The sequence below is a fragment of the Chrysochloris asiatica genome, unplaced genomic scaffold (genome assembly GCF_000296735.1).
Source record: "Chrysochloris asiatica unplaced genomic scaffold, ChrAsi1.0 scaffold00064, whole genome shotgun sequence".
NCBI lineage: Eukaryota > Metazoa > Chordata > Mammalia > Afrosoricida > Chrysochloridae > Chrysochloris > Chrysochloris asiatica.
The window spans coordinates 341,714-363,231 of NW_006408582.1; the positions used below are offsets into that span (position 1 = coordinate 341,714).

At 42.8% G+C, this 21,518-nt stretch overlaps 1 protein-coding gene and 1 pseudogene across 1 annotated transcript in view; one reads left to right on the forward strand and one right to left on the reverse strand.

Annotated features, from left to right (window-relative positions):
* Window positions 1-3,000: 3,000 nt before the first annotated feature.
* The window catches only part of XKR5 (XK, Kell blood group complex subunit-related family, member 5), a 34,305-nt gene continuing 15,787 nt past the window's right edge, over window positions 3,001-21,518 (reverse strand). The window contains exons 3-7 of the mRNA XM_006864320.1: window positions 20,257-20,441; window positions 19,076-19,285; window positions 16,185-16,354; window positions 7,318-7,429; window positions 3,001-4,121 (exon numbers count right to left, since the gene is read on the reverse strand). Of these exons, the coding sequence (XP_006864382.1) occupies window positions 3,001-4,121; window positions 7,318-7,429; window positions 16,185-16,354; window positions 19,076-19,285; window positions 20,257-20,441 (1,798 nt within the window). The remainder of the gene's footprint in view (window positions 4,122-7,317; window positions 7,430-16,184; window positions 16,355-19,075; window positions 19,286-20,256; window positions 20,442-21,518) is intronic.
* LOC102828420 lies at window positions 8,381-9,065 on the forward strand (annotated as a pseudogene).

The following is a 21,518-nucleotide window of genomic DNA, read 5'->3' on the forward strand; positions in this document are numbered from 1 at the left end:
TGTAAAATACTTATTGATAAGGGTCAAAGACCACAGCCTTCAGAGTGGATTACATCTCAATCTAAAGAAACCAAAAATCCTCAAACTGGACCAATAAATGACATTCATATAAATAAAGAAAAGATTGAAGTTGTCAAAGACTTCATTTCACTTGGATCCATAATCAATACTCATGGGAGCAGCAGTCAAGGAATCAAATGAAGTATTGCATTAGGCAAATCTGCTGCACAAGAGCTCTTTAGTGTTATAGAGCAAAAGATACCAGTTTGAGGACTAAGGTAAACCGACCCCAAGCTATGGCATTTTCAGTTGCCTCATATGCATGTGAAAGTTGGACCATGAATAAGAAAGACTGTAGAAGAATTGATGCCTTTGAATTATGGTGTTGGAGAAGAATATTGAAAATACCATGGGCTGCCAGAAAAACAAATAGATCTGTGCTGAAAAAAATGTAGTCAGAACATTTCTTAGAAGCCATGATGGTGAGACTTCGTCTCTCATTCTTTGGACATATAATCAGGAGGGACCAGTCTCTAGAGAAGGACATCATTCTTGGTAAAGTGAGGGATCAGTGAAAAAGAGGAAGGACCCCAATGAGATGGACTGTCACAGTGACAAAAGCAACGGTCTCAAACATAACAACTGTCAGGATGGCATAGGACGGAGCAGTGTTTCATTCTGTTGTGCATTAGGCACTGACTCAATGACATCCAATGCAACAAAATGTTGTGTCAGGCATTGTGCTGGGAACTGGCATTATACAATTCAAGTCAGGACTTGCTGACTTGAACTGTGTAATGTCAAGTCATTAGCCCTCAAAGGACCACCATTTCACTTTAGGAAGATCACTAGAGGACAAAGAATTACAGAGGTGTACCATGGATTACAGCCTGGGGCAGAGGGCAAGAGGGTAGAGGAAGCTTTTAAACATCACTCCTTAGAAGGGCTGAGGGATAGAATGTGAGGCAGGGGTCAGTTAGGAATCAAGGAAGAGGTCCAAGAGGTCTAGCTTGGTGAGAGACAGATAGAGGAGGAACTGCTGTAATCGTAACATAGATACTGTGAGAGAAACTGTGAAAGACTGTATGTCAATACACTCTCTTTGCTCTATTTTAACCAGGTACACCAAAAGTACTTTGCCACCCATCTACTGTCTCTGACTGTCAGTAAAATGGGGATACTGATTGTCTGAATACTTACTGTAAAAAATGTTTGCACAAGCTCTTGTTGTTAAGTGCTGTTGAGTTGATTCTGATTCTATATCAACAGAATACTCTATCGAGTTTCCAAGGCAGGAGAAGAAAGCCTCATCTTTCTCCCATGGAGTGACTGGTGGACTTGAACCACCAACCTTGTGGTTCACAGTCCAGGGCTTATCCTCAGAGCCACCACACTCTTAGCATGCTCTAAACTTAAAGAATCCTCCTTCAAAACCAAACCTGTTGTCATCAAGCTGATTCTGCCTCATAGCAATGTGAGAGGACAGAGTAGAACCGTTTCATAGGCTCTCAATGCTGTCATCTGTATGGAAGCAGACTGTTGATCTTTATCTCACAGAGCGGCTGGTGGGTTCGAACCACTGGCCTTCCTGTTAGCAGCCAAGCACTTAAGAATGCATCTTCAGGACTTCTTTATTCTCCTTATTGCTATTAAGTACTATTGAATTCGTTCTAATAGCCATCCTGTATTGGGTTTCTGAGGAGTAGCTGGTTGGTTTGAACCACCTCTTACAGTGCCACACAGGGACTCTTTGTTGTTGTTGTTGTTGTGTGCCGTGGAGTCGGTTCTGACTCATAGAGACCCTGTACAGGGTTTCCAAGGCTGTAAATCTTTATGGGAGCAGAAAGCCTCATCTTTCTCCTGTGGAACAGCTGGTAGTTTCAAACTGCTGACCTTGAGGTTCGTAGCCCAATTTGTATCCACTATGCTACCAGAGCTCCTTAGGGACTCCTTAGGGCTGTAATATTGTCCTCAAACCCAAAGATGTTGGGATGAGTCAGAAACTACTACTGCTAAACAGCACCCAACCTTCCATATACTGACTTTCTTTCTCTTGGATGGTTTGTGATGGGCCTTCCTTAACCAGCTACAAAGGAAGGCTTAGGAAATTATGCAATTACCTTCTCACACAGAGTAATTTTAAGGTGATGAGTTCAAAATAGAGTACAAGAGGAATGGGGTATTTAATTCCTTCTCATGAGATGAGTTAAATTACCAGTAACAACTGCTTTGAGATGGGAGCAGTTTGGTGATAAAGGCAATGGAGTGAAAGTCAGTAGCAGAGAGAAGGGGCCTGGCAAAGAACCACAGCAGACCTGTGGGAAGGAGGGCTGAGTATTTAAAAGAAAAATATCACTTCCAAAGTGATATGGGAATTTCAGAATGACACTTGTATTTTCAGTGTCATTTTATGTTGATGGTTATAACCATACATTTTTTCATTGACTTAAAAGGATTTACATTAGCCTGTATAAGGCTTCTATGAGTCAGAATTGACTTGATGACACTTAACAACAGTAACAACTGTGAGATTTTATAAAATAATGTCACAAGAATGAATCTTTGAAAAGACACATTAATAACCGCTGGGTGACAGGAGACGCTAACTTGGCTAATGAGAACCTGGAATGAAATTGGACTCTGGGTTTTGCCTTTGAATTCCCTAGAAGCCACAGCAAAAATATGACAAAAGGATGTGATATAGCTCACAAAAGGCAATTTTGACTAGAAGTCTTTTCTCTTCCTCCTATACCGCATGAGAGAGAACACTGTAGTATGTGGCTATGTGTGATATATGGTGTTCATAAAGGGATCTTAGGAAGCCTCTGATCCCATTGCCTTATTTTTCAATGGTGTGATGGAGGTACAGAGAGAGAAGTGATTAGCCTATGGATACAGTGTCAGAAGAAGGAAAGATCTAAAACCCAGATCAATTCTCCTATGTGACACATTGATCTGTTTGGCTTTCTGGTCAACTGTCTTATTTCACCATGATTCTGATCAGATGAAAAAACTCCTCTCTTGCTTCCACCTTTCCTTCCAGTTGCAGTCCCTTTGGATGGATTCAGACTTAGGGGTTGAAGTGAGGCAGGGCTCATCCCCCGGTCTCAGTCTAGTCTTTGGGAATGGCATCCACATACTTACTGCAGCAGGATGAGTTAGATCCCTCAAAGGTTCCTGCCGATCTCCACATTCTGAGTTACCTGGGATCCCTCCAGAGAAGCCTGTACTGGGGCGGAAGGTTTTTCCTGGGCCAGTGCCTAGGATGGGGCTAATATTAGCCATGGTGACAGGAAAGGGTTTAGTGACCGACTGAGGTGAGGCAGGCTGGGCAGGGTTACTTTTTCCCATCCTCCTTCCAGAGTAGGACATCTGTGGAGTTGCCTTGCCTTCTTGGTGTACAGATGTGGCCCCTTCTAGGATGGCACTGAAATATAGAGTGGGACCCTCCTGTGCTTCCCCTTCTTTGGCCTGCTCACTCACAGTTCTTTCCTGGACCACAGTGACTATGGCTTCACAGGGCAACACCACAGTTCCTTCCTTCAGGCTACTTGACAAGTTCTGAGCAGGCACACTGTTGTGAGGATCACTGGTGAAAGAGACGTAGCTTGAGGTTTCCAAGGGCTCGGCCTCTGCTTTAGGGACACGTTCGATATCAGAGACTTTCTCTAAGGCTTGGATGTCCAGGGGTGATGATGGGAACTCTTGCTGGGAAAAGAAAAGTTTTCTCTGTTGATTATACTGTTGACTCGATTGCCATGTTGGGGGGCAAAAGCATCCAGTACTGTCATCTCCAAAGGCTGCATTGATTTTGGACACATTTCCGGTTTTTAAGGCAAGTTTCACCAACAGCCAGTGGTGGTGTCTCAGGAAAGAGTCCTCCTCAGTAACTTGGCTCCGCAGATCAGCACCTGAAGGGCCCCAGTCTGGGCTGGGGGATGTTTCCAGACATGTCAATTCAGAGCCTTCCCTTTGGCACAAGTTCGGACTCCCCAACCTGTTGGATTCTTTCTCTGCTTTATCACCACCTGCAGTGCCACAGGACTTCCTAATGAAGCCCTGCCAAATGTCTGTGGATTTGGGATGCAGTAGGCTGTAATAAATTACCAGCGAGACACTGCCTGAGAAAGAAAAAAGAGCACAAAGTTACATGCTTTGAAGCTCTGGATCCTCCCTGTGGCTTGCAGATTTTCACTGCAAGTATAGAGCAGTATAATTTGAAAGGCTATATTGGACTCTTTAGGGCACATTGGAATGGAAATATTTGGGGGTAGATTTAAATATACTCTAACTTCTATAATCTGAAAAAAATGTCTAAATTTAAAAAGTTAATAACAAAGTTTAAATCGACTGATTTTCTTCCTTGAAGGTAGCTCCAATTGCATGTTCTAGATATGCGTGCTTGTGTGTTTGTACATAAGATGTTTGCTAAAAAGGTTAACTCGACTTTCAAACAACTAGATTGAATGCTCAGAATTCAACCATCAACACATCAGTTGATAAATTCCAAAAGGTGGGTGGGTAGGAAGTAGTCTCAAAAACAAATAAGACCTAAGCAGAGGTTAAACATGCTCATCAAAAACCCCATATCAAGGAATTTCCATGACCAACAACAACACTTCCTTTGTACATAAACATCTTAATCACATTGTTGTCAGTTTAATTTATTTTGATCAGAAGTGTTGACCACTGCAATAATTTCTTTACCAGAGCATTCCAGTAATCCTCCCACGTTATTTCCAGTTTCCTGTAATACTGGATGGAGTGCCTTGTTTCAGGGTGCTTGTTATAAACAGCCTGAGACTTGAAGTAAGTTCTGGGGAAAATAACCTGAGGGAGCCAGGAAATCACAGCGTGAAAGAGCTATTGTTGTTGTTGTTAGGTGCCTTGGAGTTGATTTCAACTCATAGTGACCCCATGTGACAGAACTGCTCTTGCTTCATATGGTTTTCTAGGCTATAATCTTTATGGGAGCAAACCATAGCGTTTTCTAATACAGAGTTTCTTGATGGGTTCAAACTGTCAACCTTTTGGTTAGTAACTGACTGCTTAACTGGCTTCTAAGAAAGAGCTAGAAGGAAGCTGAAAGATGATCACAATGGGTACTTTCTGTATGTCAAATGAGGATTAGAGAGGTAAGAGGCAGATCTGAGGTCACCAAGAGTTAGTGACAAGGCTGGAACTTGAAGAAATGGAGACAGAATTGTGCGTTCAGTATTTATTCTGAAACTGGCAGGGTTCACACCCTCTTTGCATTTTGTTTTAAATCCTTAACAATTACCGTGAGATCAGTATCACTCACCCCCTTTACAAGTGTGCAATGTAACATCAAGAAAGAGGAACTAAGCTGTCTGTCATCAGACAAGTACTAAGTACAACTTTTTAATGAATATTTATTTTTCATGAGGCCACCTCCTCTGTTGGAATGATTGCTGTTGTCCCAGGCTAGTATGCAGTGGACACTCAATACATGTTTGTCAGGGAAAGAAAGAAAGACAATGGAAGAGACAAGATTTGAGTCAGAGCTGCCTGGCTTGAAGATGTGAGCTTTTTGTGTCTGTGTGACTATCATTAATGCAGTCTTTCCAACTGAGGGCTTTTATATGGGACACTTGGGAGTGAGCGGTACAGGCATCATTTATGGAGCAGAGGGATGAGAAGAGGCAGCCCTAATTCTATTTGATCTCTCTCCTCCCAACCATCTAAGCACCTGGGCCTGAATGTGGACACTTGGTCTTGGACAGTATTCTCCTACCCTGTGTGGCTGACTCACTGAGGGAGAAAATCAGTTCTCACTGGAAGGACACTAGCTTGGAAATCAGCATTGCAGCTCTCAGGAGGGAAACACATTTTAGGATTGGTGTTTAGACATTTGTTTTTGAAACGTGGAAAGAAATAGGGAAGAGAAGACAGTGTGACTTCAGGTCCTACTGTGCTCACAGAACAGAGTTAAACTGCTTCTTAATTAGAAAGTCAAAATGAGTGGCTAGACTTCCTAGCAGGCAAATCCCATTCATCCCAAGTCTCAAACCACATTCATCCCTTCCGACTGGGAAGGCTGGCTTGAAATATGCCAAGAACAACCAGAGCAGTGTGAACTGTGTGTATGTAGTGATGGTGTGTGAGCACAGTCTAGATACTGCAGATCATACCATGGGCAATCCATTCAGCTGACCATTCAGCATATGTACAAAAGCATCTTAGAAGTCAATAACTGGTTACTCAAACTGTTATTTTAAGCAGGCCCACCCAGATGCCCTTCAAAGGGTGAATGGTACATCCACAGAGTGGAATACCACCCAGCAAAAAAATGCAAGATTACTGAGTTATACGAGCCACAACCTGGAATCTCCCTCCAGAGAAATGTGCTGAGTGCAAAAGTCAGTCCCCAAAGGTTACATACTGTAAGGTCTATTTACATAACATTTATGAAATGATAAAGTTCTAGAAAAGGGAAATAGATTAGTGGTTGCCAGGAGCTAATGGGAGGGTAAAGACTCAGAGGGGAGTGGGTGTAGTTGTAAAAGAGTAGCTTGAAGGACATTTATGGTGTTCCATACAGCTGCTAAGCAAAAGGTCAGCAGTTTGAATCCACTCAGTGGTTCCGAGGAAGAAAGGCCTGGTCATCGACTCCCATAAAGATTATAGCCTAGAAAACCTTATTGGGTAGTTCTACCGTCACCTGGAGTCCTGGTGTGGTGCTACTGTGGGTTAATGAGCTGGACTTCAAAGTCACTTTGAGCCGCAAGGTTGGAGGTTTAAGTTTACCAGTCACTGCTCAGAAACCCTATAACAGGGTCGCTATGGGTCAGAATTGACTCAACAGCACTTAACAACAACTGGGGTTACTATGAGTTGGAGTTGACACAATAACACCTAACAACAAAAGGATCACATGCCAACTGAAAAGTTGATGGTTCGAACCCACCCACCGGAACCATGGCAGAAAGACTTGGGGATGTGTTTTCATAAAGATTGTAGCCAAGAAAACCCTATGGATCAGTTCTACTCCGTACATGGGGTCACTGTGGCCAAAACTGACTTGATGGCAACAGGTTTTAGGAGCCACCTGAGATGCTCAGATGGCATCTGGTGTGGGCACCTAACACAAGGCAATTTAGGTAGAAGTGGACAGCCTTAATGTTAGGAGAGTAGTCAAACAAGGCAGAAGTATGCTGAGTTCAGTGTCTCATTCCCTGGTCTGTACAGTGCACTGAACTCTATTCCCTGGTCTCCATTTAACTGAGCCTGAGTGGACAATTTCCTAAGTTGGGATTCAATGTAGATAAACCAGACAGGAGAGTGGTGGGATCTTACCAATCAGAAATCCAGACATGACACCTACTATCACCCAGAGGCTGCTCCACGATACCTCCTGGAGAAAATAGGTGGCCAATAGCAAAAGGATGATGTTCTCCATCAGCATTATCTGTGGAACCAAAGGAAGAGCCATTATATCTTGTCAGATACACACAACAGCGAGAATGTTCCTTATCCTTCAGTCTTGGACATTCATTCCCTCCTTAGTACCCAGGGGGGCACTCATTACTGCCAGACCCTCCCAGAGCAGGAATCTGGTCTGAATGAGAACATCTCTGCTAAAAGTAGGGGCTTCCTGTTTTTAGTATGGTTCATTAAAGTGTCTGATGAGTTAGAAACGAACATAAAGTATTAGGGCACAGTCTAAATTGCTACTTTTGGTGATTCAGACTGGGTTGAGAGAGCAGACTTGTTTTTTATTTGATATAATTTTCAGTTCTCACATTATTTAAACCTTGATTTCTGCTAAAACAGAATAATTTAAAATATTTGCAGAGTTCATAAATGCCACTGAACTCCAGTAAGCTCGAATCACAAACTTTCATTTACAACTTCGCAATGTTTCCATTTGCCTCTTTAAAGTTCACTTTGGTATGCTACCAGTAGGTGGCAGAAAGAGGATGCTCCGGTGAATTGTTGTGAAGTGCCTTAGAGTAGATTTGGACCCATGGCGACCCTGTATAGTGTTTCCGAGGAGCAGTTGGTGAGCTTGAACCGCTGACCTTGAATAGAGCGTGTTTTTCACTGATGTCCAAGATGGCAGAGCTCTTTCAGAAAGCTCATTGTATTTCCAGTTCTCACTGGTTTATTAGTTTTGAGATTCCAATTTTTAAATATAAAAAATATATTTTCTAAGGTGAAGAAATGTGACACAAATTAAAGATGATGCACTAAATACTGTGTATGAAATATTTTTAATAAACAAAGGGAAATTATAAGTGTTATACTAAAAGTCTTGCAAAGTTTTGCCCAGGTAATTTAGTGCATTTACTTTAATCGTAGAAAATTTAAATGAGAAGAGAATTAAACACTTTATTTGGAGATGCATAAAAATCCTAATATGTCCATTCTTCCCACACCTTTCTTTGGGCTCTGGTAAGCAATGTTTAAAAGGTTCCACAGAACAACAATTGTGGGCAGTAGGCGATTTCTTGTTTGCTGGGGTGTGTGTTTGTGTGTTTGGGTGCACTGCAGGGGTACAGGGAGGAGAAATAGAATTGGCTGTGGTAGCAGAAGAGGCATAGGACTTGTCCCTGAAGAACCAAACTGCAAGCGGGGCAGGGCAGGCAGGACCTTCGAATGTAATATATATCTTGAGACAACTTGGGGAGGTGTGGTCAGTGTGTGTACTGTTGGTCCTATATTCATCAGTGCCTGGAGACATGTCCCAAGCGGCAAGAGTGCCCAGTGTGTAAAGCTAGGACCCACAGAGAGTAGATTGTTGTCCCACTTTATGGATGAGGGAAGTCAGAAGCCCCAGGATCACAGACTAAAAACTCCCCCTTGCCTCTGGGGCCAGTGACCAGCTCCAGATGGCAGAAGGGGATAACAGCCATTTGGTGATACTGGGGGCTCTCACTTCTCATTTGGTGTTGGTGCCTTTTTGCGTTTTGGCTTTTACACCATGTTTTCCAATACCCTTCCGGTCAAGGCACAATTGTGGATTTGGGACAGGGCCATCTGGCCTCCAGCTGATTTTCATTTTCTTGTTTCTCAACATCTTTTTTTGGTTGCTCAGTATTTGAGCTGTGTCTCCTTCCTGTCCACCTCCAGCCAGAGGAAAATCAGTAGTGAGTCCCCTTCTGGACACCTCTCTCCCAGCCCCTCCACTTCTGTTGGCTGAGGCCCAAGCAGCCACTCTTGAGAAGGGTGCAGGGAAGTGGCATTTGGACATGAGATGGGAGAAGCCTTCTGTTCTGACCTGTTCACTTAGTGGTATTCTGACTCCTGGCCCTGAGGGAGGAGGAAGGGCTGAAGAGAAGTTTGTTTCTCTTCTAACCCTTTGCTTTTCCCCAGATTTCTAGACTTATTGTCGAAAGGTGGGCTCCCTCTGACTGTCTCCCACCCGCCTCTTGTTGCTTTGATTTAATTATTCTCTCTCCAGTGTCTAATATGTGTTGTGACTCTAAGTACTTCCTCTCATTCAACAATTTTCCTTATGACAAATTCAATCTAAAAAACCAAGTGAAATGCAAACTAAATAAATAAAAGGTCTACCAGGCATTATGTCACTAAGGGGCTTTGTCCAGTGACCAAATCCAGAAAACTTGGAGTTGTTCTCTTTCCACGTCTTCCTTAAGCACATCTAATTAGCTGTCTGGTCCTACTGATTATAATTCTTAAGTTTATCTTAAATGTATCACCTCTTTCTTATCCTTATCAATATTTTCATTCTGGCCCCTTTACCGCTTGGGCTCCGATTTGCTATTTGTTCATTCTTTCTCTGCAATCTCTCCTCCACACCAGAGTGATTTACTTTATCACAGGTCAGATGTCCTCAAAACAGTATCAGAACCTCAGGATCAAGCCTCCTCCCCAGCTGCCAGCTCTAGACTTGTTCATTATCTAGCCTCAATCTTCATTTGCAGGTAATCTTCCACCATGATGTCCCCCACATTCATACTTCAGTCACATTCCATTTCCTGTGGAATCCCATGTTCTTCATGGTCATTGTTTTCACAGCTTTGCCTAAAATGCCCTTAAAGCCCTCCCTGCCACCTGCCCTCCTTTTCCATTAGACAAGTCTCATGTCTCTCTCAAGAGCTAGTACAAATGTCACCTTGTGTAAAGCCTCCCCTGACTTCACAGCCTGTTGTATTCTTGGGGGACTTTGATCACATCACGTCTCTTATCTCGGTGGTTTTCATTAACCTTCTTGAGTCTTTGTGGCCACTTAGACTATGACCTTCTCATACCCTAGCATCTAATTCCTTTTCTAGCACATGGTAGAAGTTCTGTGTGTGTTCAAATGAATGGATCAATAATGAGTGAAAGAGGTTCAAGTTTCTATTTAAATTGAAAAATTATTCAGAGGCCATTTTCCACCTCTGAAAAAGGAGTTTAGCATAGATGAGTTGGGGGTTCTGGTGTGGGGCTATAAGATACGCACCAGACTGCTAACCATAAGGTTGGCAATTCAAACCCACCATTTGTTCCCTGAAAACCCCACACTGTTGATATAAGTCAGAAGTGACTGGAAGGCACTTAATAACAACATAGATGGGTAGTTCTCAAATGTGGCTGGTCATCAGAGTCACCTAAGGCTTTTTCCACAATGCTGATTCCTGAGTTCAACTCACACCTGCTGAATTAGAAGCTGAGGTGAGCCCTGGGAATCTCTGCTTTGGGAAAACTCCTTGATAACCAGTTAGGTTTAGAAACAGTTGCACTTGGCATTCTAAAGCCCCTTCCAGCTTAAAACATTCTTGAAACTTAAATCCATGAGTTAATTATTTCTCATGCCAGGCAGTGTGGTATGGCAGTTAAGAGCTTGACCTGTTGCTTCAAACCAATTAGATTTGAATCTCATTTCTTTCTGGTTAAGGAGCATTAATTGGGAAGTGGTTAAGCGCCCATATGCTAACCAAAAAGTGGGTAGTTTGAACCCAACAACGGCTCCTACAGCCTAGAAACCATAGAGGACAGCTCTACTCTGCCCCATAGGGTTGCTGTGAGTTGGAAACAACTCAGTGGCAATGGGTTTGGTTTATCTAGTTGGTTATGATGCCTTCATGAGCCTTAGTTTCATCATCCATAAAATGGGTTTTATCCCACAAAGTTTTGTGATAAATAAGATAGCTAGCAAATTTAGAACAGTATTTGGTACACTGGAAACATGTTTTTGATATTATTTTCAGGGTCTCAAGGTTAGAACAGGAAAGCCCTAAACTTCCTTTGAAAGAAATCTTTGACTTATTGAACTTATATATAAACTGAGTGAATAAATGCAAGAGTAACCCTAAAAGTTACTTCTTTGATCTAGTGAAATGCACTGTTGTTTAAGCTACTACTTCTCCATTGTTGTTGCTATTAAGTGCCGTCAAGTGGGTTCTGACTCATAGCGACCCTGTATTGGATTTCCTAAGAGCAACTGGAGGGTTTTAACTGCCAAGCTTGTGGTTTGAAGTCCAGTGCTGAGATACTATAGTTTAATAGAAATCTGGTTCATAAAGAATAGAGGGCCATTTCTCCAACAGAATGGGAGACTTAATTTTTTTATATTATTACTGATGGGAGCATGAGGGTGGTGTGTTTCTTAATTGCCCATGAATGGGTTCAAAATAGATGGGTGATGGTTGGATTGGGCTAAAATTGGTTTTCCCGAAACAGGCTTCTAGACAGGCCTCTGTTGCTTTTCCTAAGGCTCATTTGGGCCTGTGCTCTGTGGGACCACTTCCAAGTGTGGCATGATATCCTGAGGGCTGGGCTGGGAGAGTTCTGGTCAGGGAGGGTGCAGCCCCTTCAGCAGACTTTTGGAGGACACCACTGGTCTATGTTTGCTGAATGGCACAGAAGACGGTACTTCAGTGTGTCCCTGCAGGGTGTGACTCTCAGCTTTGTAGGTTCAGACACTTGGCATCAGTTGTCCACCCAGAGGATATAACGGCTCCAGGGTCTCAACACTCAGCCTGATCTGATCAGAAGATGCCTAGGGTTCTTGAATAACCAAAAGGAGAGTTTGTTGCATACTGGATTACTGATGTCATGGAGCTGGGATTGCCCAGTCTTGCCCACCTCAGGGAGTGGATTCTCATGTTGTGGGCCAGGCCACCCTCTTGATGGGAACTGTCCACTCTCTGATCATACCTTTTCTATACTCCCATGGCTGAACCCCCTCTATCTTCCACATCATATCCCAGATGTGACTGGTCATCTTCCTTACATGGGTTCATAGTTTTAATAGTTTATCCTGAAAGTTATTTGACCTCTTTATGGTGAGGTTACACATCGTTGTATCCTTCTCTCATTTATGTATGTATGTACTTAACTATTATTTTATCTAGATTGCGATGGGGAACTCTTTTTTTAGAAAATTTAGAACATTGTTCATGGACCATACAAAATTATCAACTTAAAAATTAACCTGTTGTGTCACTGATAAGGGGAAGAGGGGGAAAAACAGCAATGAAATTGTGAACTAAGTCTGACCACATTCAACAGACTCCTGTTAACCTGGATTGAGACCTAGTTACCCAGCAGTATGATGAGACCTGGGGACTCCTGAGCCCAGGGGCAGGGACATGGCCCCAGAGGACTAGAACAGAGTGTGAAGCATTCAGCTGATATAAAGTGAGGGGGGATGCACAAGAACACCCACACTGGCAGATAGTACCCATTTAACCTGGCATCAATGGCTGGATGATCAGAACATGACTAGAGGAAGAAAGAAGAGGGGGAAAAAAAGGAGTAACCCACTATAAGTGGATGATCTTGACCTATGCTTGTGGATGCAGTATGACAAAGGAGCAGACGTATCTCTACAGTGAGGATCATTCCCACCCCCTTGGTACACAGGGTCGACAGGGAAGGAGAACTTAGACATTGGCTACCCAAAATGGGGGGACTACAAAGGCAAGAAGTGACTGGCTTACAAGCTTTCAATAGGGAACCTAGCTCCAGAGGATACAGGGAAAGGTAGAACCTCCACTGAATTGTTTCTAAACTGTCTGGATGGGGTTAATAAAAGGTGAGGGGGAAAGGACTACTGTGGTTTGATAGGGAATGACTGCTATCAGGTCTGACAGTGAGGGTTGGGAAGGTAAATGTAAATGTTTGGTAACAGAAAGAGGGGAGCAGCTGATTTTGCAGTCCAGGAGAGGAAATCCCTGGAACCATCAAGGGAAAAAAGTGAAGTGTGAGACCATGTCAGAGAGGCAGTGACACTAGGGATGAAGGCAGAGGCAATAATGTGGACAGAAGGAGCGACTAGGGACTATGGACTCAGGAAGGGAGAGGGGTTGTGTGCTGGCAGCCAGGGGGCAGGAGTGTGGGGTGTTTGATGATGCATGCAGTTGATTGTGGGTTGTGATCATTACAATGAAACAAAGTACGATAGGATGAATGTAAAGATAATCTTCACCCATGTAAACTAACACATAATTCACAATAAAAACTTTAAAAAATAAAAATTAACCTGCTACATTTGATCCAACAAAATTTAATTAACTCACTTTTAACGTGATGGCTAGAACTGTGGTGCTTTGGCAGGGCCAGACTAAATGATTTCATAAGCCTTATACAGCCTGCAGACCAGCAGTTCCCAAACCCTGATCTAGATCTAGACCTGTTAGCCCATAGGCTCTTTGCTTCATATTTATTATCTTATAAATCCTAGCCACAATCATTTGAGGGATGAAAGCATTGGTATGTAGAAATAGCAAATAACTTCTTTCATATAGCTCAGAAGCAAAAGATCTGAGTGATGGAGGTAGTGATGTGTCATGGAGTCGGTATAGAGAGTCCGTATAGGGTTTCTAAGGATGTAAATTTTTATGGGAGCAGAAAGTCTCATCTTCTCCCAAGGATCTTCTGGTAGTTTTGAACTATTGGCCATGAGATTAGCAACCTGACTCTTAACCACTACACTATCAGAAATATTGGCTGTTAAACCCTAAAAATCCATTTTTCCCTTCACTGTGCTGCTAGGGACCTAGGACACTGAGATGCAAATTTTTCAACTAGATGTTTCTCTGTCAATAGAAAGAATCACTACAAATGCCTGATGGGGCCCTCAGGGCCACTATTTTAGATCCCACTCCAAGTAGTATCTTATTTATAGTTTTCCTACCTAATTGCTCTTAACTCAAGGTTGGCAGTTCAAACTTACTAGCTGCTCCTCAAAACCCTTATACAGGGTTGCTATGAGTCAGAACTGACTGAACTTAACAACAACAACAACATCCTTTGGCGTCTTGGTGAATAAGCACTGGACTGGAAGTTCAGTGGTTCAAACTCATCAGCCCCTTCTCAGAAACCCTATACAGGATCGCTATGAGTTGGAACTGACTTGACAGTACTTCACAATATCAACAATCCCATCCTTAATCGTCCTGTTGGTTTATCACATTAAATCACAACATGAGGGATAGCTACATCTCAACTGCCAAACCACAGAACCCCGGGCCAATCAAAACCTTAACTATCACAGGCACTAGTAGTCTTGGTTTTCAAACGTGGAAGCTTACTCTTGGTGAGATTCAGTTACTTGTCTAAACTCACAAGTCCTGTTACATCTGCCTGGCTCCATAGCTTGTGAAGTCACCAACCTAAGCAGTCCCCTTAAACATAGGAGTCCATCCTTTTCCTGGCTAGGTGCTGCGTTTTCCTGTCCCTTACAACTTCTCATGTCACTGTGCTGGAATGCCTGAGTTAAAATCTGTTTATCTTGAAATATTAGTAACAGCCACTATTTATTGTTTATTTTGTGCCAAGTTATTTATGTCTGCTATTTTATTTAACCTTCACAGGAACCTTGCAAAGTAAGTGGACCTTACTTAATCTTCACAGAAATTCTGAGAATTAGGTGGTATTATTCCTTAATGTGCTGATGAAGTGACAGGCTCAGATAATTTAAATTCTTGGCTGAGGTCCCAAGATTTGTTATTGGAAGGGCTCCTAATGCAACCATGTCTGACTCCAAAATCTGTGCTACTAAATGCTTGTTGCTCTCGTCTCTCCTTTGACATTCACAGTCCAGCTCAAATTCCACTTTCTAGTCCCAATGAGAAGTGATGCTCATAGTTGCTCCTTTGGGCTCTAAACTTTATTGTGTTATAGGATAAATACTGAACTTCTAACCATAAGGTTGGTGGTTCAAACTCACCAGCTCCTCAGAAACCCTATGTTGTTGTTGAGTGCTGTGAAGTCAGTTCTTATTTATAGCGACCCTGTATAGGATTTCTTAGGAGAAGCTGGTATGTTTGAACTGCCAACCTTGTGGTTCACAGTCCAGTACTGATCCTATAGCCCCACACCAGGAGTTCTGGATACCCTATACAGGGTCACTATGAGTCAGAATTGACTCGCAGATGTTTAATAACAATCATTTAGATTCCTAGTGTGGTTCTGTAGGGTAAACACTGGACTGCTAACCCTAGTGTCAGCAATTCAAACCCATCAGCTGCTCCTTAGAAACCCTATACAGGATCGCTATGAGTCAGAACCAACTTAACAGCACTTAACAACATCATCATTTACCAGTTTTCTCCTTGTGTTTTGGTGATTTGGGTGTAGAGCCTATCCTCCCTAGTAGACTAGAAGCAACCTGAAGACAGGCATTGCACATTATCTTTCTGCTTTTTATACTATCTAGAACAATGCCTTGAACTTAATAGCGAACACTTAGAAATTGAGTTGATTAAAATGGGTGTTGTGTATATGACATATATTGTTAATGTGTAATTATATTTATCAAATGGTCTGGTATAGAGAGTTGTTGTTGTTGTTAAGTGCTGTGGAGTTGGTTCCGATCCATAGCAACCCTGAACCGGGTTTCCGAGGCTGTAAATCTTTACGGGAGCAGAATGCCTCATCTTTCTCCCGCGGAGCAGCTGGTAGTTTCGAACTGCTGACCTTGTGGTTCGCAGCCCGATTCGTAACCACTACGCTACCAGAGCTCCTTGGTATAGAGAGTAGTTAAAGGAAAAAAAAAATACCAGATACATTAGTTATTAACATAATGATTAGGAAACAATTGGATGTTTATTTATTATTTTCAGAGCCTGTCATCTCTGTTCAAAACGATACTTCTGTTTTGGATTTTTCCTAAAACTAAGCTATTCCTTGTTAAATAGATATGCATATACTAGTATACACACACACACACATATATATGTATATATTAAAACTTCTTAAGAGTCACTTACCAAGTAGAATGTGACCATCCTATTTCTGGAAGGGCTGTCCCAGAAGTTAAGGTAGCAGAAGATGTACACAGCCCCAACGAGCAGGTTGAACAGTCTCCAGTGGCAGGTGCTTTCGATGATGTCACTCTGCTGTGCCACAAGCCAGAACGTCATCACCAGCCAGTGGGCACCTGGGGAGAGGCCAGAACAGTGGAAGGGAGGGTCTCGGAGGGGAGGCTCAGGGAAGGTGAGTCTGCCAAGGACACAGACACCAGAGCTTTTGGACACACCACTCTCTTCTCCGATCATCCCTGACTCAGACTTCCGACTGAGAAGAGAGACTGAAACCCACCAAAGACCTGAGAGGCCTAGAAAATCAATACATTTTATCCGCAGTGTACAAGAGGCTTTAAAAAGTTCAAGGAAAAATGGAATTGAAAGACAGTAGAATTTTTCCATGAACTTTTTTTTTCTTAACTTTTTATTGTGAATTGAGTAAACGGTTTATAGAACAGATGATCAGTTTTACTTTCAACAAACCATATACTTTGCTTCATTACAATGACTGCAATCCCCTTCATGTACCATCAGTTAACAGTATTTACCTCTATTCACTTTAACTCCTCCATTTCTCCTCGTGTCTCCCACTACCTTTTTCTTTCCTCTGTAACCTCCCTCTTGTTTTATATTGCCTGCCACGTCATCCATGTTAACATGTGTCTACCCTCTAGCCTATGAATACCCTCCCTTTACCAAGTAACTATCATGGTGATGATGGTGGTAGTCATATGCCACCAAGTTGGTTCCAACTCATAGTGACCCTGTACAGGGTTCTCAAGGCTCCAAATCTGGATGGTAGCAATAAAAACCTCATCTTTCTCCCAAGGAGGGACTGCCAGATTCAAACTATTGACCTTGTGGTTAGCAGCCCAACTTATACTCCACCACACTCCCAGAGCTTGCTAGTAACCATCATAGAATGGTTCTAGGTTCTCCACAAACTTTTTAAGATCCCTTCATATATTATCTTATTGGTGGTGGTTATGTGCTGTAGAGTCAGTTCTGACTCGTAGTGACCCTGTATAGGGTTTCCAAGGTTGTAAATCTTATTGGTGGTGGTTATGTGCTGTGGAGTCAGTTCTGACTTATAGTGACCCTGTATAGGGTTTCCAAGGTTGTAAATCTTTATGGGAAGAGAAAGCCTCATCGTTCTCCTGAGGAACCACTGGTAATTTCGAACTGTTGACCATGAGATTAACAGGCTGACTTATAACTACTATGCTACGAGAGCTCCTTACATTCTCTTATTAGGTCCTTAAGAAGGTCCTTTTACCTAACTTATATGTGAAAAAAAAGACTCATGTCAAGAATAATTACCACTTAGTATCTACTTGTCTCTTTTGGGCCCCCAAAGTGTTTAAGGAGCTTTTTAAGTTGTAACTACAAGAGCTAAGACCCTCCACACTAGAAAGAAAGAACATGAAGTGATCTACCTGGCTGTAATTTTTATTGATATATTTTAGATGAATATTATCATATAAGAGCTCAAGTTGAATTTTTCGAAAAATCAATAATGATATAATTGACAATTTTGCTTTAGGAGCATACTTTCTTTTAAAAATTCTCTTTTCTGCCAATAAATGCATTAATGTTTATGCTAGACCTAAGATTTAAATTTTTCTCAACTTCTTCAGTACTCTTAAAACAAGAGGGCACTGTTTCTGCTGTGGAGTGCATTCACTGATGACCAGAAAGAACCCCCTTCTTGGCAGAGGCACACAGGACTCATTCAGTTGCCCTGCACAGTCAGCTGACTTCCTGCCATCATCACTCATGTCTGGGTGTTGCCAAACTGAGGGCAGAGGAAGACCTGGCTCAGTGCAGATGTTCTACTGGAAACAGAAAAGATACCAAATATTCAGCATTTAAACAAAATGACCAATTTTTGAAGACTCTAAGTAAAATTGGGTCTGGGAAGGTAAGACCTCTCTCCTATTTGAGTGACAGCTTTTCTAACGAGAAGATTTCAATCCATGGATACAGAAAACTTGGCACTGTACCTAGGAATCCTTACAGCTAACTCTAGAGTTAGCTGGGACTTTTGAGGTTTGGATATCTGAGCTATGGAAGATTATGTCTAAAAATAGCCACCATGAATACTTTTCATCCCTGTACACTTATGAATCTTAGCTGAACAACACCACAGAATGTGGCAGAGGCAACACTGTGCAAGTTCGGCGCCTGGCAGTTTCTACCTCCTTTCTCCTGGAATTCTCAGTTGCCAGGCATGAAGTCCAGGACTCATGGTGTGGTACTATCAGATAAGTACTGGACTGTGAACCACAAAGCTGGTGGTTCAAATCCACTGGCTGCTTCTTGGGCACCTGTACAGAGTTGCTATGAGTTGGAATCGACTTGACAGCACTCAGCAACAACAACATGCATGAAGTCCATGCTATCTTGCTGAAGAGAAAGGGCACTGAGATTTTCTATGTTTGAGTGAAGGCATCTTGTAAGTCCAGCTAGTTGGGCCTCTGAATGAATCCAGACCGCTGCTATTGTACTACAAGCACATGTGATACTCCACATGAAAACCAGCCCAGAACCTGGGAGATCACATTTTAAGCCATTAAACTTTGGGGCCATTTGTTATTCAACAGAGAAGCTCTCGTGGCCCAATGGTTGAGTGCAGGGCTCCTAACCAAAATGTCAGGGTTTTGAACCCATTGGCCACTGTATAGGAGAAAGGTGAGTCAGTCTGCTCCTGTAAAGATTACAGCCTTGGAAACTCCTCTAAGGGGCATTTCTACTTTGTCTAATGGTTTGCTATGAATTGGAATCAACTCAAAAGCAACACGTTTGGTGATTTTGGTTACATGGCAATACATAACCAGAACATATGCTCAGCTTACCTCCAACTACCAAAACCCAGATGTGGTAAGCTTTGTAAAACAGAATCAGACTCAGGACGCGGGTTCCCAACATGCCCATCCTCCAGATTTGCTGGCAGACAAGGGCAGCCCATGGCATGGAGAGGTGGCCTGGTTTCATGAAGCCCATGAAACGAGCATAGGACACCAGAGCCCAGGACAGTGAAAACCAGGAAAACACGGCACTCACCCCTGGAAGAGAGGTGAACAGACATTAGTTTTAAATCAACAGCACTACATAAAAACTCCTTCATGAAGTTTCTTCTGTGTGAAATCTAACCTCTTATTAAAATTTGACTTCAATAGCACATTCACCTGTAGTAGGAACATAACAATTCTATGTACCAATGCACATGTGTATATACTGAAAGAAATGAATGAGAAAGAAGCGAGGACTCTTGTTCAGTGTAGTAGATATTCTTTCCCAGAAAATTAGCTGGGCACTTCCTTTCTATGTCCTTTAGAAAAAAAAATTGAAGTCATGGATCCTCTAAGCCCTCTGTGGTTGTTGTTGTTGTGGTTGTTATGTACCGTGGGGTTGGTTCTGATTCATAGCAACCTTATAGAGTTTCTGAGGCTGTAAATCTCTAAGGGAGCAGAAAGTCTCATCTTTCTCCCACGAAACAGCTGGTAGTTTCGAACTGCTGACCTTGTGGTTCGCAGCCCGATTCATAGCCACCACACTACCAGAGCTCCTTATTTTCAAGGGTAATTGTGGCTATATATGCTTTCTCTCCTATGGACAGACTTTAGAACCTAAACTCCATGAAATAATCAACTTTCTAGGAACTTAAAACTCCAAATGAAAGCCAAATTGAACTATCAGAGTGTGTTGTGGGCTGTTTACTGCTGTCAGTTGCCGTGGAGTCAGCTCTACCACTTGACAGCTCCATGTATGTGTCAGGGTAGATCTGCTCCATAGAATTTGCAAGGCTGTGACCCTTTGGAAGCAGATCAGCAGACTTGTGTTCTAAGGCACTTCAGGGTGGGGTTGAACTGTCAGCCTTTGGCTAGTAGTCAAAACCTTAACAATCTGCACCACCTAAGGAGATACCTGATTTTTTCAAGCAAGGAGACAGATTGGGGGTTTTGTTGAATAAAGAATGTATTTTTGTCCCCCTTGGGTAGTTGGTCAGTTGGGTTTCATTGTGAAAGTTACTCACCTGGAACAGTATCTGTGAAGTCAGAGGCTAGAAACATATATGTTTGAAGGAGCAGGTGGGGCCCGGTTTGAAGCAAGGCTTCCAAAAGCCGGAGGGCCGACAGGTCTGCCTCCTGCAGCAGCAGTTGGCCCTGGCGGGGGGCCTCCCATTCCTTAGACAGAGCAGCTAAAGCAGCATCCCAGTGCCTATAGAAAAGCAATGGGCTTCATGATTCGGAGCCAGAATGCAAATAGCCTTACCAGGACCACCTCCTTTTCCTGTCTTATCATTGAGGGAAGGTAACAATTTTAGGAATAGCCTATGAACATACGAGATTCCAGAGTTATTTATGGATAATCTGTGGATTTACTAGATTTTGGAGTCACTAACTAGGCTGTAACCAAGCTTGTACTCCAAGCTGAAAAAAGACTTCAGTTCTGATGTGTTGTTGTTAAGTGCTGTGGAGTCAATTCCGACTCATAGTGACCTCGTAGGGTTTCCGAGGATTGACCAGTATGCTTGAATGGCCGACCTTGCAGTCTAGTGCTTAATCTACAGTGTCCTGAAGTCACAGCGTGGCATGTAATCCTTCTCAGCAAGGCTCAGTCAGCAGGCCCACATGCTACTCAGTCTTGGAAGATGTGAGACAGGGGCAGGCTGGGTGTCTGGACTGGACAGATTTGGTAGAGGCTCCCTGTAATCTGGAGCTGCAATGGGCACAGAAACCCAGGATGACAACCCTACAAGGCTTCTCTTACCTCAGGACTTCTTTGGATTTGGGAATAATTCATTCAGCAAACGTGAGTTCCAAGGAATTGTCTGTCTGTAGTAATCTCTGTAAAACCATGAGAAAACCCAGTTCTTGTTCTCATATAATGCAGTACTTTATGTCAACTCGGACATGCAGAAGGGCATAATGAGGAAGAAAAGTATGGAACTGGACAATGTCAAACACTAAGGGAGTTAGAGTACATTGTGTAGAAGAACTGACATGGTCACAGGGAGGCAGTTTAACCCCATTGCTGGTGAGTTGATTCTAACTCATATTAACCCAATAGGATGGACTAGAACTGCCTCCTGGTGTTTCCAAGGCTCTGTCACACTTGATGCCATCAGTTATGTCACCTGGCTGATCCATCTCATTGGGGGTCTTCCTCTTTTTCTCTGACCCTCCGTCTTACCCAGCATGACATCCTTCTCCAGTCACTGTTCCCTCCTGACAATATGTCCAAAGTATGAGAGACAAAGCTTAGCCATCCTGGCCTCCAAGGAACACTCTGGCT